Raw genomic sequence first — 15,461 nt, forward strand, 5'->3', positions numbered from 1 at the left:
TAACACATAATTTTACCAATGAGAGCAGCTGAGAAGTTTCGAGCTGCCTTTTGGTGATCTCAGACTCTTTCACTGAGCTTCAGGCCGGGACAGTCAAGAGTCACTCCTGCAATCCGCTGTCCTGGCCTTTCTCAACTCTCAGTTTTACAACTTGCCAAAACTAAATTGCCTTTGCGGTCAACTGCTTTTCCTTTCAGACTTAGGAGATGTTAGGAACCATGAGTGTTGCAGTCTGTGCAGTCTGTGCCTGCCTTTCTAAGTTTGGCCATCCTGGGAAGTAGAAGTATAAAAGCTGTAGAATTTGAAACGTTTGGACCACAACTCAAAACAAGTGCGTGAAGACCCAGTATTACATGTACCCAGGCACGTCTACCTGAAACAAAGTCACCGGCCATACCATGTGCAAGGCACATTCTTTTGTTTTCTAATGTGTTGTGTTTCTTTTTAAAAATATGCTGGTGGTTATCCTCAAAATTGGTTGACAACTCATTAATGTATGGTGGTCAGCAGTTTGAAAACCACTGATTTTTTTTTTTAAATTCAAACTTTTATGTTAATTTCAGGGGTACATGTGCAGGATGTGCAGGTTTGTTGCATAGGTGAACATATGTTAATTTCAGGGATACATGTGCAGGATGTGCAGGTTTGTTGCATAGGTGAACATGTGTCATGGTGGTTTGCTGCACACATCATCCTATCACCCAGGTATTAAGCCTGGCATCCACTAGCTGTTCTTCCTGATCCTCTCCCTCCTCCCACCCGCCATCCTCCAACAGGCCCCAGTGTGTGTTGTTACCCCTGTGTGTCCATGTGTTCTCATTGTTCAGCTCCTACATACAAGTGAGAACATGTGGTATTTGCTTTGCTGTTTCTGTGTTAGTTTGATAAGGATAATGGCCTCCAGCTCCATCCATGTCCCTGCAGAGGACATGATCTCATTCCTTTGTATGGCTGCGTAGTATTCTGTAGTGTATATGTACTACATTTTCTTTATCCAGGCTATCATTGGTGGGCATTTGGGTTGATTCCATGTCTTTGCTATTGTGAATTGTGTTGCAGTGAACATACATGTGCGTGTGTCTTTATAATAGAATGATTTATATTCCTTTGGTTATATACCCAGGAATGGGATTGTTGGATTGAATGGTATTACTGTCTCTAGGTCTTTGAAGAATTGCCACACTGTCTTCAACAATGGTTGAACTAATTTACACTGCCACAGATAGTATAAAAGCGTTCCTTTTTTCTCTGCAACCTCACCAGCATCTGTTATTTTTAAATTTTTTGATAATAGCCATTCTGACTGGTGTGAGATGGTAGCTCATTGTGGTTTTGATTTGCATTTCTCTAATGATCAGTGATGTTGAGCTTCTTATGTTTGTTGGCTGCATGTATGTCTTCTTTTGTGAAGTGTCTGTTCATGTCCTTTGCCCACTTTTTAATGGAGTTGTTTGGAAAACCACTGATTAAAGCAATTATCAGTAGAATTAAAGAAGGAAATGACCTGTTAGATGAATCTAGGACAAAAGGACTATAGTTCTTTTTTGATTTTTTTTTAATATGGAGATAACACTTGGCTCTCATTGTTTGTGTGAAATTTAGCAGATTATAGAACCTCCAGTACTTCAAAATGCTAAATACTTCTGCTGTAATATGTAATTCTTAAGTTTAAACTGAGGAGACGTCCATAGAAGAACCGAGAAAAGCAACTTGTAAGCCATCTGTTAGAAAATTGGCAGTATGTATAGCTGATCACCTTGGGCTGGTTGCACATTGTTGGATAAAGCAAGATTAAACAAGGTATTACAAAATAAATGGGAGGTCAGTTAAAGTACGAGATAGGTTTGGCTGGGTGTGGTGGCTCATGCCTGTAATGCCAGCACTCTGCAAAGCCAAGGCGGGCAGATCACTTGAGCTCAGGAGTTTGAGGCCAGCCTGGGCAACATGGTGAGACCTCATCTCTACAAAAAATACAAAAATTAGCCAGGTGTGGTGGCGCGCACATGTAGTCCCAGCTACTTGGGTTGAGGTGGAAAGATTGTGTGAGCCCAGGAGGTCGAGGCTGTAGTGAGCACACTGCTGCGTTACAGCCTGGGTGACAGAGTGAGACCCTGTCTCAAAAGTAAGTAATAAATTAATTAAGTATGAGATAGGTTTGGGGCAAGAGTAGTTGCAAGGAGTCTAGTGTTATGCATCAAGTGTCTGTTGAGAGGACAGTGGTTTGGCCCTTTGAAAATTATTTCCTAAGACTCAGTGCTAAATTACATTTCTTTTAATGTAAATTTTCTTATTGGCAGTATAACATACATACAGAAAAATTACTAGAGTATCACATCATGATAGGTTTTTCACAAAGTAAACGTTTCACAAAGTAAACAAGGTAACTAGCGCCCCAGTCAGAAAAGGTAATTGTTATTAACTCCCCAGAAATCTCTTCAAGTCCTCTTCTAGTCATAGCCATGGTCCTAATTTCTAACATCATAATATTTAAAAAATATCGACGTGTAATTCACATACCATTAGTTGTATCCATTTAAAGTGTACAAAGGTTGTCAGTATATTCACAGTTACACAACCATCACCACAGTCTTAGAACACTCTCATCATTCCAAAAAAGAACCCCGTTTGCCTGTGTTTAACAATTTGCCTGTTTATAAATGGAATCAAACAGTATGTGCTTGACTTCTTTAGCTCAGCTTAGGGGTTCTGATACTTACTGATACTACCCAATGTGTGTAGTTGTGGTTTTTCAGTCTTGATGCTGTTTCTCACAATTTATTCTACTGATGATGGACATGTGAGTTGTTTCTGGTTTTTGCATGGATGTTTTATATGTGTTTCTTGGTGAATATAAATTTCTCTATTTATATTCACAAGAATATATACCAAGGTATGAAATTTCTGGGACACAGGGTATGTATAAACTTGGCTATTAGAGTTACTGTCAAAGAGTTTTCCAAAGGGCTTACACACTCCCACAGCAGGAGTTGAGAGTTCCAGTTACTCTGCCTCCTTGCCACACTTGATATATCCTCTGTCATTTTCATTTTAGCCCTTCTGGTAGTCATAATGGTATCACGTTGTGGCTTTAATTTGCATTTCTCTAATGACTAATATAGTTGAGTACCTTTTTTCATATGTTTAATGTCCATTTGGATATTATCTTTTGTGAAATTCCTGTTCAATGCTTGCTTTTGTCCATTTTTCCCCTACTGAATTGCCTGCTTTTTTCTCACTGATTTATAGTACTTTCTCTATTCTGGCTAGATGTCTGTATTGCAAATAAGCCTCCCACTTGGTGGCCACCCTTTGTGCCAGGTTAGTTTTTATGCATTGGAGAAATAATCTTATGACTGACTCCGATATTGACATAACCTTTGCCAACTATCTTTGCCCAATAGATTTTATAAAAGTCAAATCATATGTCAAGCTTAAATAACAATTCTTCCTCTTGTTTAATGATGTCGTCATAGTGGCATGTTTAAGAGTGTAAGATTTGTGAGAAGAGGAAATTATGTGAATGTTTGCACTTTTTTGTTAATTGTCGTATTGGATTATTTCATTTGAGATATGGCTGTTTTTGTTTTGCTTCTTTTGATGTGCAAGTTCATGTGCCATATATGTGTGGTGTAAACACTACTAGTTACTTACCCAGTGTTCATTCTCTCTCCTTCTCTACTAACAGAGCCCTAATTTGTTTAGAACTGTCATATGCACAGTTAAAACAACTTGTCCTCCCAGGACCTTTTGCAGTTAGGGTTGGTCATGTGACATGGTCCTGCCAGGAAGATACGGATAGAAGTCTGTGGGTGAGTGGGACTTCCTGGAAACCTGTTGCTTTACTAAGAGACAGACTTAGCTGACATACATATTTTGTCCTTTGCCTGTGATCATGATGCGTAGATGCTTGGTGGCCATCCTGCAATCTTGACAATGAAGATGTGCTAAAGGTGGCAGAGCAGAAGATAAAGCTTGGCTTTTCTTTTTTTTTATGGCATCATGAGATCATTTTGTATAAAACATGAACTGCTCTTTTAAGGTTCTACAGAAAAACAGAAGAGATAGGAGATAGGGAGAAAGAGAAAGTTGTTGCAGGGGAGGGAGAGAGATTTATTATAAGGAATTGGTTGATATAGTTATGGAGGCTAAGTCCAGTGATCTGTACCCTGCAAGCTGGAGACCCAGGAAAGCTGGTGGTGTAGCTCCCGTCTGAATCCAAAGGCCTGAGAACCAGGAGAGCTGATGGTGTAATTCCAATCTGCAGGTAGACTGGAGCGTAGAGAGAGCTAATTCTCCTTTACCCCATCTTTTTGATCTATTCAGGCCACCAGTGGATTGAATGATGCCCATATGCACTGAGAAGGGCCATGTGTTTACTCGGTCTACCAATTGAAATGTTAATCTCATCCAAAAACACCCTCACAGATATGTTTGGAATGATGTTTAACCAAATATTTGGGTACCATCTTCCCCAGTGAAGTTGACACAAAATTAACCATCACAGCTGCCTTCCTCTGGGCCTCATGTTATATGAGAACAGTATTGGGTAAGTTGGGTTTCCATTATATTCTGCTGAACTCAGTCCTCAAGCAATATATGCATTACTCAAACTTCTTGACCTTCAAAATCATCAAGTGACTTGTGGCAAGTGTGCCATGGTGCTGAGGTCTTTGTTCATTTCGACTGGAATAAAATCGGACTTTGCCACATCCTCCTAAGATAAAATAGGTGTGAGAGCATTTACTTGAAGTGGTTCTGTGGATGTTGGTACATTGTGATTTCAGTTACAGAAAAGCCACAGATGGAACTGATGTTAAAAGCACCTCAAGGACAACCAGTTACTGGAGCAGATGCCAAAAGGAGTTCTTCTGCCCTGTCGTCAAGATTCTGAATCACTCGATTTATTGGACAAACGCATTTAGCTCTGATTCCTCTTGTGTTCTCTCCAAATCTCCATCAGAGTAAGAAGAGACTTTGAGAGAATTAAACTCTGTTCTGAGTATCTGTTACAGATGTGAAAGATACTTGAGAAAATACATGATTGTGGTTTCATCATTTTGGGAAAAGCAGCTTGATATGCTTTGACTTGTTATTACTACAGTTCCGTCTGAGATGGCAACTCACGTTACGTTAACACGGGCCAAAAAAAAAATGTGCTTGTGTTTTTGTCCTTTATAGAGTTTTTTAAAAATTAAAAAGCTAAAAATTAGTTTGTCTTAAATATTATAGCGTAGATTTTAGAGGTCTCTTTGAGATTTTAGAACCTGTTAGTTCATCCTTTGATTAGGAATTTCTAGCCATAACTCAGGATAAAGGCCCAATTTCTGGTCAGTAGGGGTGCTGGTTGTGAGGCTGTTGTCTCAGCTCCAGACACATCTTCATACTCTGCTTTGTCATGAGACTCTGCAAACCACATCTTTCCTTTGCTGGAGAGCTTTTTGTTATGGTATACCAGGATTGGACATGAGAGACTGGAACCTGGAGGCGGGAAGAAGGGAGCTCCCCCTTTCTATTTGCTGTTTCTGACAACGATGGCACAGCCGTGGTTTTCCAGGAGCTGAGCAGTGGCTGTTCACTCCTGAAGGAATAGTGGGTTCCAGGGTGCGGTTTTCCACACTTGTAGAACTAGCTTCATCTCTCCACTCAAAGATCACCACACCATCAGTCGGTGCCCCCTCTTCAGAGGTTTGAATCCGAGCTCTGTGGAGTCCCCACATTTCTGAGGTGCCAGTACCAGGAGAGTGGTGTCCACCCCTGAGAGGTTTCACTCCCAGCTCCTGGAAAAGCTTCCACATTTTAATGATCCCAGCCTTGCCTCTGGTTCCCAGCCCTAAGCGTGGTGGCTTCCTACTGCGGTTATCTCTGTGATACCTGAGAGTCCCCTTTTTGCCTCCCACCTCTTAACTGTCTGGTTGACAGTTGTTTGTTCAATCATCTCTCTTAGAATAATTGCCGTGGTCTTGGTCCGAGATATAATAGGCAACCAGGTTTTCAGCTCCTGGAAAAGAGCCATGAGACCCAGGTCCTCTTCTACGCAATCCCAAGCTCAGGTGGATTTTTCACTAGCTTTCCTCCGTACAACATAGGGATCCCTCCCTAGATGATGTGATTCACCCCCATGGGGATAGCTGCGAGATTAGGGGAAACTGATGTTTTACCTACACCCTGGTCATGAAGACCTTGCTTTGTTCCCTCCATCATTCCCACCCTGCTGTTCCTCAGTCTCCTCAAGACCTATGTCCAATCAGTCTGTTTTCTCCTACTTAATAGCACCTTCTCATCTTCCCTTTTCTTTTTAGTCAGTCTGGATCCCATTACCATCATTTCAGTCACCTTCCAGTCCCTTTTACTCTCACATGCTTTTGTTGTCCTGCCACACCCGCTGACAACACCCAAGCCAGAGTCATTCCAACCTCTCTCCTCCCATGCTCTGACATGATAGTAGCTGCCCTGGAGGAAATTCACAATCTAAGCATCCGATGTCAGCTGGACCCTCCCTGCCATAACTCTCCTGATGCCTCTGCTCTATCCTGATCCTACCCTGCTGCCTCCTTTTTATCTCACTTGGAGGGTGGCCTAACCTACCCTTCTCATACAGCTTGAATATGGAGGCAATCTTAAGGCCTCTTTCTATCTCCAAACCTACCAGCATCTTGGCTTACTTGATTTGGAGAAAAAGCTGTTCCTCCTTCTGTCATAGGCTGACTCTTCCACTATCCTGCTTTCTTATCTATTATGTTATCTAATTTACTTTCTATTGGCCCCCTCTACTTCCAGTGTAATTAAGTCTTATAAGGGCAGGGAATTTGCATCTGTTTTGTTTGTGCAGATGTGAGGTGTGAGGAAAGGAAAGCTGATGAAAAAGAAAGCTTGGATGATTCCAAGATTTTTGGCTTGAACACTGGAAGGCCTGGAGTTGCCTGTAACTGAGCTGGGGAGGGCCATTCATTGGTGAGGTTTGGAGGGGACAGTCAGGAGTTTAGTTCAGGACATGTTAGCACATTAGACATCCACGTGGGGATATTGTGTAGGCAGTGGGATGTACAACTTGTAGAGAGGAGGTCTAGGATATAAGGATAAATATAGGTGTCATCAGCATAAAGATGGCATTTAAAGCCATGAGAGTAGATGGGAACTTTAGGGAATAATTGTCAATAATAAAGGGAAGGAGTCTAAGGACTGAGCCGGGGGACACCAATGCCAAGAAGCCAGGGTAGAAAAACTACCAAGGAGATTGAAAAGGAGAGCCCAGGGCTGTGATACCAGGTGGAAAACCAGGACAATGTGGCATCCTGACATCCCAGTGAAGAAAGTGTTTCAATGAAGTGTCCCACTTCTTCACACTCCAAAAAGTGTTGCTGGCAAGTGATATTAGATGAGAACAGAGAATTAACCATTGGATTTGGCATTGCAGGGAGTCATCGCTGACCTTGGCAAGAGTGGGTTTAGTAGAGTGGGGAGGGGTGAAAGCATAATTGGAGTGGGTTTGAGAGAAAATGGATAAATGAAGGAGAAAACAATTAGCTTGTGGGGATAAAAATTTATGAAGATAGAAATGGATTTCTGATTTAAAAAATCAATCTTGGTGCCATTATAATCCTATGGGCTCTTGAAATTACCCTCCACACTGTTTTATTCTTCTGAATGCAGTGCAGGTTCTTCAGCTTTGCTGGAGTATGTATCGACTTTGCTGGGAGCATGACTTTGTGCAAGGCATAAAGGTTATACCTCTGCAGCTCTTCTACTTTGTCTCTGCCATCTCTGACCACTCAAGTCAGATAACCAATGAGAGATGCCCTGTTGATCTCTTATCCTTGGGAATAATTTTAATCTCTTCCTCGTGTTTAATGCTAGTGTCCTCCTTTCCCCATATATGTGGTTGTGTGCCTGTTTGTCTCGTCCGTGAGAGTAAGCTTTTAAGAACTGGAACTCTGCACCAAATGTGCAATGAAATGACTTTGTTGGAGACCCATTGTCTGCCTGCTGGCCCTCATCAGTGGTGACTTCACATTCCTCTTTTTAGAGAGTTTTACATAGAGCCTTTTTGAAATGGTATTCTGGGAAAATAAAGAGCTGGCTGTTTGTAATACTTTCTACCAGGAGTGGGGTGTTCACTTTGTGTTCTCTAATAATTAACTGTTTGGAATCACCTTTTTTGGCACAATGAAAGGGTAGATAGATAAACTGATAGATGAAGAGGTGAAAAGTAGGAAGCAGTGGGAAAGAAATGGGAAGAGGATCTCCCTGTCTACCAGTTGCTTTCATGTGGTAGAGCTTAATGAGAAGATAATAGGCTAATTTCCTAAGCTGTGACATATTTACATGTAAAAGACTTACATGAGGGCCCTTTCTCTTTTTTCAAGTGTAGATGATTTTGAGATGGCCTGGTTGCTTCCCCAAGGAGAGGAGGCTTTAGGCTTGCCCACGGGCAGTTTTTAGGGTGTAGGAAGTAGAGAACACTCTCTCGATGGGCTCACTTCCAGATGTGATTCTCAGTGGATTGTTTTCCTTTTTGGCAGCATCAACTGCTGCCAGTTGACGCTCTGCTTGGCCATTCTAGTGGCCAAGGCTTCTGCAAGGCTTCCCATCCAGGAGCTTTTCATCCAGGGATGCTATTGGAAGCCAGACTTCCAGTTTTGCTAGGAGGAGATGCCTATTAAGTTAGGGGGCCGGGGATTCGATTGCAGCAGTCACTACTCAAGTCAGCCAGTCACCATTTCATCCGTAAGTCAGGGACTCTTTGTACTTGCAGTCCCCGTAGGCGCTTGGCTCTCGTGATGAGATTTAGAGAGTCAGTGGCAGGGTTTGAGCTGCAGTTTGAGCACAGAAGATTCATGGTAGTCACAGAGAGCCTGAGCAGCCTATGTGAATGACCCTCTGCATCCTACATGGAATGAGGCACAACATGGACAGACTAAAGACGGTCCCTCAAAGCCTAGCTTCCTTCATTGCTCCTGCCGTGGGCTGTCTTGCAGGGACAGTACACATGCTGGCACATGTTACACACAGGGAGCCATTTGCAGTGAATAGTGATGCAAAGGCTGAGATAGTATCCTCATAAAGACTGACCTCCAATCTCAAGTCCTTTTTTGTAGTAGGAGGAATACATAATTTAGACAATATTATCTTGCACGGTTAACAAAAGGAAACTAGAATAAGAGGGAATTCACCTCTGCTGAACAAACCAGGCTTTTCTGTATCATCTAGCAAGCCCATAAAAATACCATCTACAGATTGACTTTAATAAAGGAGCCCACTGAGGACACAAGCACCTGAATTACAGATTCCCAGAGCACATGCAAGCATTTATCGCTGACAAAGGAACAAAATCTCCAGGAGGCAGCTGGGATCTTTTCATTTTGAAAATGCTTTAATAAGTGTTGACAACACTGTTTTGCAAAATGTAAAGGTACTATACAAATTCTTAATACAAAAGGAATAAATTAAAAGCAGATTTCTTTTTTTAATTCTGCAACTTTGTCTACAACGTACATTTTTTTCATTGATTACAGTTGAACAGAATCCAGTAAAATCATTTTACATGCTCTACAGTCAGTTTCAGGAGCAACCTAATCTTTTTTCCCCCATTATTAAACTAGAGTCCATTTTACACAACTTGTAATAAACTATTGACATTAATGTATATGTAAAACTTTACACCTAGTTAACTAAGCAGTAACTGGTCATCTGATAGCACCTGGATGGGGTTTGCTATATTTAGAACTAAACTAATACTGAATGAAAACAAATTGGAATTTTAACAGTTTCAACACTCACCTGCATATAATAAAATAAAAAATCAACCTGGCTCACAACATAGTCTGATGTATGTGTTTTCACCAGTCTTCTGGCTGAAACAGGCAATTTCTTTTACGCATCTGGAGAATCCAGTAGGGGCTTTATATCAGACCAGGGACTTCGTATTTCACCTTATTTTGTTTTAAAGAAATAGGGATAGAGTTTGCAAGTGCTTGTGTACAATAACTACATCATTTCCCACCACACTGATCATTAATTATGTCAGTCTCAAAGGACTAATGTTTTATGTACATTTAGTATTAACTGAACTCAGCTAAACAGTAAAACCTGTTTTACTTAATCTCTGTCTTGACTACCAGACTATCATGATGTTTGCTGGAACTGTAATTCCTGCTCTCACTCCATTTCTCTCTGTCCCCCAAGTTGAAAATATAACCCAAATCTTTAGAATTTTTGCCTCTCATCCCTTGCAATTCAAGTGGGCTAGAATCTTGATCCAGTTTTCTCCAGACTAGATTTCAAGCTACTCTGCATGGTGTAGAACCTGTAACCATGTAACCTCATCAGCTTCCTTTTTTCCTTTTGACTTTTCCTGTTACACACAGTTCAGTCTGACTATTCATGAATCTTCTTTGGGAGAAAGAAAAATGGCCCAATGTATAATGTTTCTGAATGGGGAAGGGAGAAAAAAAAAAGTCACTGTTGTTTGTAGCTCTAACCATGAAAGTAAAAGCAACAAAAATATCCCCCAATGAATCCCTAGAATCATTTAATAATATAACCGGTTTCTCTTTATCCTGCAGGTGTACACTTAAAGCATTCTGGGAATATGAATCCCTTCTGCACCCGGGAATCACCAGTCCAGCCATGCATGGAGCTGGGGAAAGCAGGCCCTGAACTGTCTAGAGAGACTTGGTGGAGGAGGCCACAGCCCGTCTTGTCCCTGCCGGGTCCTGGCCAGGTGTGTGTGCCCCAGCTCGACTCTCGGTGGTCTCCAGGCTGCAGCAGAAGGAATACCTTGGTATTTGTTTCGTTTTAGTGTCCATCCTTACCCTCCTGGTCTGGTAGAGCCTATGGTTATTCTTGGATTCCACATACATGAAAAGCGAAGATTTTTCTTTCTTTTTATGCTTAAGCTAACTTCAGTTCTGCTTTCCCACAAAACTACCCCACCCTGGCTCCTGGCCCTGGCTGTCAATGCCTTTCCAATAGGAAGTCATTAGAGTGAGACAAAAATTCCACCCCCACCCCCATCCCCCCACCACTTGCGCCAAAAGCACAGCATACCACCTCTGCGGAAACCCTTTTGTGCCGTCTTGAATAACCCAACTAAAGTTGTGCACTTGTTACTATAAAAGTATTTTTGAGGCCTTTGAAGATTGATGGCTTTCCAGTTGTGTTTGAAGCATAGCTCAAAACACATGTAAACGTGCAGCTCCCACACATTAATTTTTTTCTTCTTTCCTCCTCTTTTGGTATCTGCACACAAATGTGGTGCATGACAGTAACTGATGATGTAGACACATGGGCCCTTTGGGAGCTGATATTTTTTTCAACGCTGCTCTGCCTGTTGGCTAGTAGACACATGAGTCAAATCTTTCTACCTAAGGGCATAGTTGGGTTCTTGGAATAAGTGACACATAGGAGAAGTCGGATCTGAGCTCTTTTGTCACACAAGTGCTAACGAACAGAAAATGAGCCACGACAGTTAAACACTGAATGGATCGCAATGTGCTTTTCCCTTGGTTTCCCATAAAAAAGAAAATGAAACACCTTGTGCAAAAAAATAGGATACGCTTTTACTGGTTGTTTTAATGAGAGAGAACCACTTTTGGCCATTATCACCTTATGTTACTACAAATCCTGAAAGGAAAGCAGCTTTGAGTCTTGGGCTTGGCTGAACCCCCTGCATGGACCGGGGCTAACAGTACCCACTATGACTCCCACAGGTCTCTCTCCCTTTGTGTTCAGATCGATGGCGACTGTGAGTCAGCAGCGCCAGCCAAGACTTCCTCGCCTTTACCGTGGCATTGGGGCAGTTTTTCAGGCTCTCTACGGAGAGAGAAGTGGGCAGTAAGGGAGAGGGCTAGGGAGAGGACACCAGTTTACAGAGGGTTGACTTTCACTTGTGTGTAGTAGCAGTTCAGAATTTAAAAGAAATTTCCTTGCAGAAAGAATGTCTTTCTCTTGGCCCCTCTTAATTTTTTATGTTATTTATTTTTAATCTTTGGCAGCATAGAACTGATTGTGGTCCTCTGATGCATTTCTGGTGTCGAGAGCTTCCTTTCTCATCCTCCCCTTCCCCCATAGCCACTCCCACAAGCTGTCCCATCAAGGAATATTTCAGGTGTAAACTGAATATACCACGAGGCCTCCTCTTCATGAAGTGCTTGGTTGGCCTACGTATGGGTGGCAGGCTGGACACAGCTGAATCGTCTTTCTGGGTCACCCTGTAACTCAAGTCCCCTTTCCCGTTCTCTCCCAAGGCTACTTATCCGCAGGAATTGGATGCCGGCTGGCCCCCCGATGGTTCCTGGCCTAGGGGCTGTCATGGCAGAGGGAAGCCACCAAGGTGCCATTGAGGATTGGTGTCTGGCTCTCTATGGGCAAGAGCGCCAGGGGACACACAGTGGGACCGGAACCTTCCAGAATGTCTCCTCAGTCAGGTTTTCAAGGGGGAGGGAATGCGGAGACAGGAGAAAAAAAGTGCTGAGGGCCGAAGCTGGTGCAGGGTGACGGTGCGTCTGGGTAAGGCAAATGAGAGGCAGTGAGGTGATCTCAGAATGGCGTTGAGGCGGTCAGATTAGGCCGGGCTGGCTCACACGAGGGTCCCGGGCTTGGCTTTTCCCTGCCCGTACCACTGGACATCAGCTAGTTCTGGATAGAGGGAGGAATCCAGGAAACAGCTATCATTGTAGCTCCTGTGGGAGGCCCAAGAAAGATGAGAGAGTTAGTGGAGGAGGATGGGCTCAGCCAGGCCTGCACTGAGAAGGATGTGTTCACCTTGACAGGGCCCTGTGCTAATCACGAGTCTTTCCTGTTCAGAGCAGTGAGGCCTGAGACCCTCAACGGTGCTGTGTGTACAGAAGGCCCCCAGAATCCACACAAAGGGGCCGCCTGAAACCTAGAGCATTTGTGAAGGAGGAGAATGGAAGGTAACGTACTCAGTGAGGTGGTTCTTCAGCATGGCTGCATCCGGGGAGCACCTGGGAACTCTCAGAAATACTCATGCCTGGGCCCAATTGGTTTGGGTTGTGTTTGAGCGCTGAGAACTGTCAAAGCTCCCTACCACGTGATTCTCAGATGCAGCCAAAGCCAGAACCTCTGGGCTTTCCTCAGGGGACTTTTCCCACACGACAGCTGCCCGGGTTGTCCTCCGTGAGACCCCAGGGCTAACCAGATGTCACTAGGAAATTTTTATTCTGTCCTGGAAGAACATTCAAAATGTGAGTTTTCCCTGTAGTGAAACTGTGGTGGTATTTTGCATTGTGTTTTAAAAGTTTAAAAAAAAATCAATGGTGACTTCACTTTATTCTAAATAACATGCATTGTTTTTGTGATTATAAAAGTGTGTTCATTTAAAATACACAGGAAAGTCTATAGAAGAAAATAAAAGGCTTTTTTTTTTTTTTTAAAGTATTTTAAGTAGGTATCACCATTTAGGTTGGGTAGAAGTAATTCTTAAATCTTAAGAAGCAATCATAGATATGTGGAAGCCAATAGTCATTACTAGGGATCATGATTTGGAGAAACAGCCTCTCTCCAATGATCCTGAATGAGCCCTTTGAATTCCTCTCCTGCAACTGATCTCCCCATGGGGAGTGGTGAGGGAATGGGTGACAGGAAGGGACCCTAACCCAACGTAGTTCAGAGCTGGTGAGTTTTAGGAGCATTTCAGTACCAAACACAGCTTCACGACTGAGAATCATCAGTCATCCCCAGCTTTCTATTTCATTTGCTAACCTCTCTAGGAACAACTGGATGTTGTAAATGTTTCTCATCTGGCCTTAAAATCCATGAAAGCTGGAAAATGCCAAGGCATCTGTGCACATACTGGTGGATTTTAATGAGAGTCCTGTGTTTGGAGCACCAGAAATAAACCAGCTTCAGAAGCAAAGTAAGAAAAGGCTCTTGATTATGACACTGGCCATGGGTATTACTATATGTAGGTGGTATGTGGATGTTTCTAGGACACCTGTCCTGCAAACTTTCTCTCCACCCTAAGCTGACTTTTGAAATTGTGCCTGACTGAAAAACTTCTAAGGGGAGAGGTGGTTGGGCCTTCCAGGGGTCCTGTGTTTTTCCTAGGGGGACAGTCTCTCCCTAACTCCACGTGGTCCTGGTGGTGCTCTCCACCATGGCGCCATCCTCACTCCTGTGGGGGCCAGGGGACAAGGAACCCAACGGGGCCGGGCCAGTGAGAGTCCCCCAATCAAAATCCCTGGTTCAAAGATGGCCACGTGCCTGACCAGCTTTGAAACCACAAGGATGTTATTCCCTCTTGAGAACGACGTTAACAGGAGGAGGAAGCAGAGCTAGAGCTGGAAGGAGACCCAGCCAGCCTGGGCTCCAGTGACATCAGCCGGTACACGCTCTTGTTTGCTTACGCTTGTTGAACTGAGTTTTTCATATGTAACTAACGAATACTGGCACATGTAAGTAGTTTCTTAAACTGTTGATGAAATTTTTGTGTCCAACACAAACATGATCTGGGTCTGTTTGGGACAAAACTTCCCTAAGGGGCTTCATGAGATCTTTGGAACAACTTAGCCAGTGTTTCCCAAAGTAGTCCTGTGAGTTGCTTTCTGTGGATAAATTTGAGGATTCTGCCTTTCAGAGGCCTGAAATGTAAATGTATATGACACATATATTAAAGGTTCTGAGAAGTCCTGGATTACTGTTTGCCACAGAACTTCTGGAACAGTATCACCTATTAACATCCACAGAACACACTTTGAAAAATACTCTTAAATGGGCTAATATTATGAAATGTAGTTGACTCTCTTGTATGTTGGATCCTAAACAGTTTCTGGTTGAAACTATTAAAGTTGAGTCATAATTGTGACAATATAATCTGCTTCAGAAGGACTAAAAGTCCACTGTGTGTTGATCATAAAGGCTCAAGAAAGACCACTGAGTTCAAAGCAGTGATGTTTGGGTAAGGCAGTGGATGAGGTTAAGGGTTCCTGGGGTGGTTTATTTGGTATGTGAAGAGCCTAACTGTTGGCTGGCCCGTGGTGTTCTCCTGTGGTTCATCATGGAGGCTTCTGGGTCACAGAACCCACATATGAGAGGGCATCGGGATCTGGATGATGGGGTGGGAGATGCTGGATTGGTGGTTTGGTTCTCAGGTGGCTCCTAGAGGGGCCGCAGTATGGAAACCACTGGCCTGCTCCTGCCTCTGAGAAAATGAAGCTGGAGGAGAAGATGTAAAGATGTATTTTTCCAAACTTGCGATGTTTTATACAGAATCTTTCTTAGTGTTTCGCCATAGTTATTGAAGTACATAAGGTATTTTTAAAGCTATAAATGTTGCTTCATGTATTGATCTCTTATTCTCAAGTTTGGGGAAGAGACCCTTGTTCTGGCTGCTCAGTTAAGCCTTTGCCTTTCAGTACAAATTCAGTTTTATGGTATTAACAAAAGAGACCCTTAGGAAGCATTCATTCTTCACAAATAATACAAATGGGGCCACTAAATAG

At 42.9% G+C, this 15,461-nt stretch overlaps 1 protein-coding gene across 19 annotated transcripts in view; it reads right to left on the bottom strand.

Moving 5' to 3' along the window:
* Positions 1–488: 488 nt before the first annotated feature.
* Positions 489–15,461, bottom strand: part of FRMD4A (FERM domain containing 4A) — a 696,296-nt gene continuing 681,323 nt past the window's right edge. For 15 of the 19 annotated variants that reach the window (XM_063727246.1, XM_063727245.1, XM_054521973.2 and 12 more), the window contains one exon: positions 3,760–12,680. In XM_063727246.1, coding sequence (XP_063583316.1) covers positions 12,578–12,680 — 103 coding nt within the window. In that variant the 3' untranslated portion in view covers positions 3,760–12,577. Of the gene's footprint in view, positions 12,681–15,461 lie in introns of all 19 variants that reach the window. The other 4 variants (XM_024254331.3, XM_024254326.3, XM_024254330.3 and 1 more) reach the window with 2 other exon arrangements.

The sequence above is a fragment of the Pongo abelii genome, chromosome 8, assembly GCF_028885655.2.
Source record: "Pongo abelii isolate AG06213 chromosome 8, NHGRI_mPonAbe1-v2.0_pri, whole genome shotgun sequence".
Lineage (NCBI taxonomy): Eukaryota > Metazoa > Chordata > Mammalia > Primates > Hominidae > Pongo > Pongo abelii.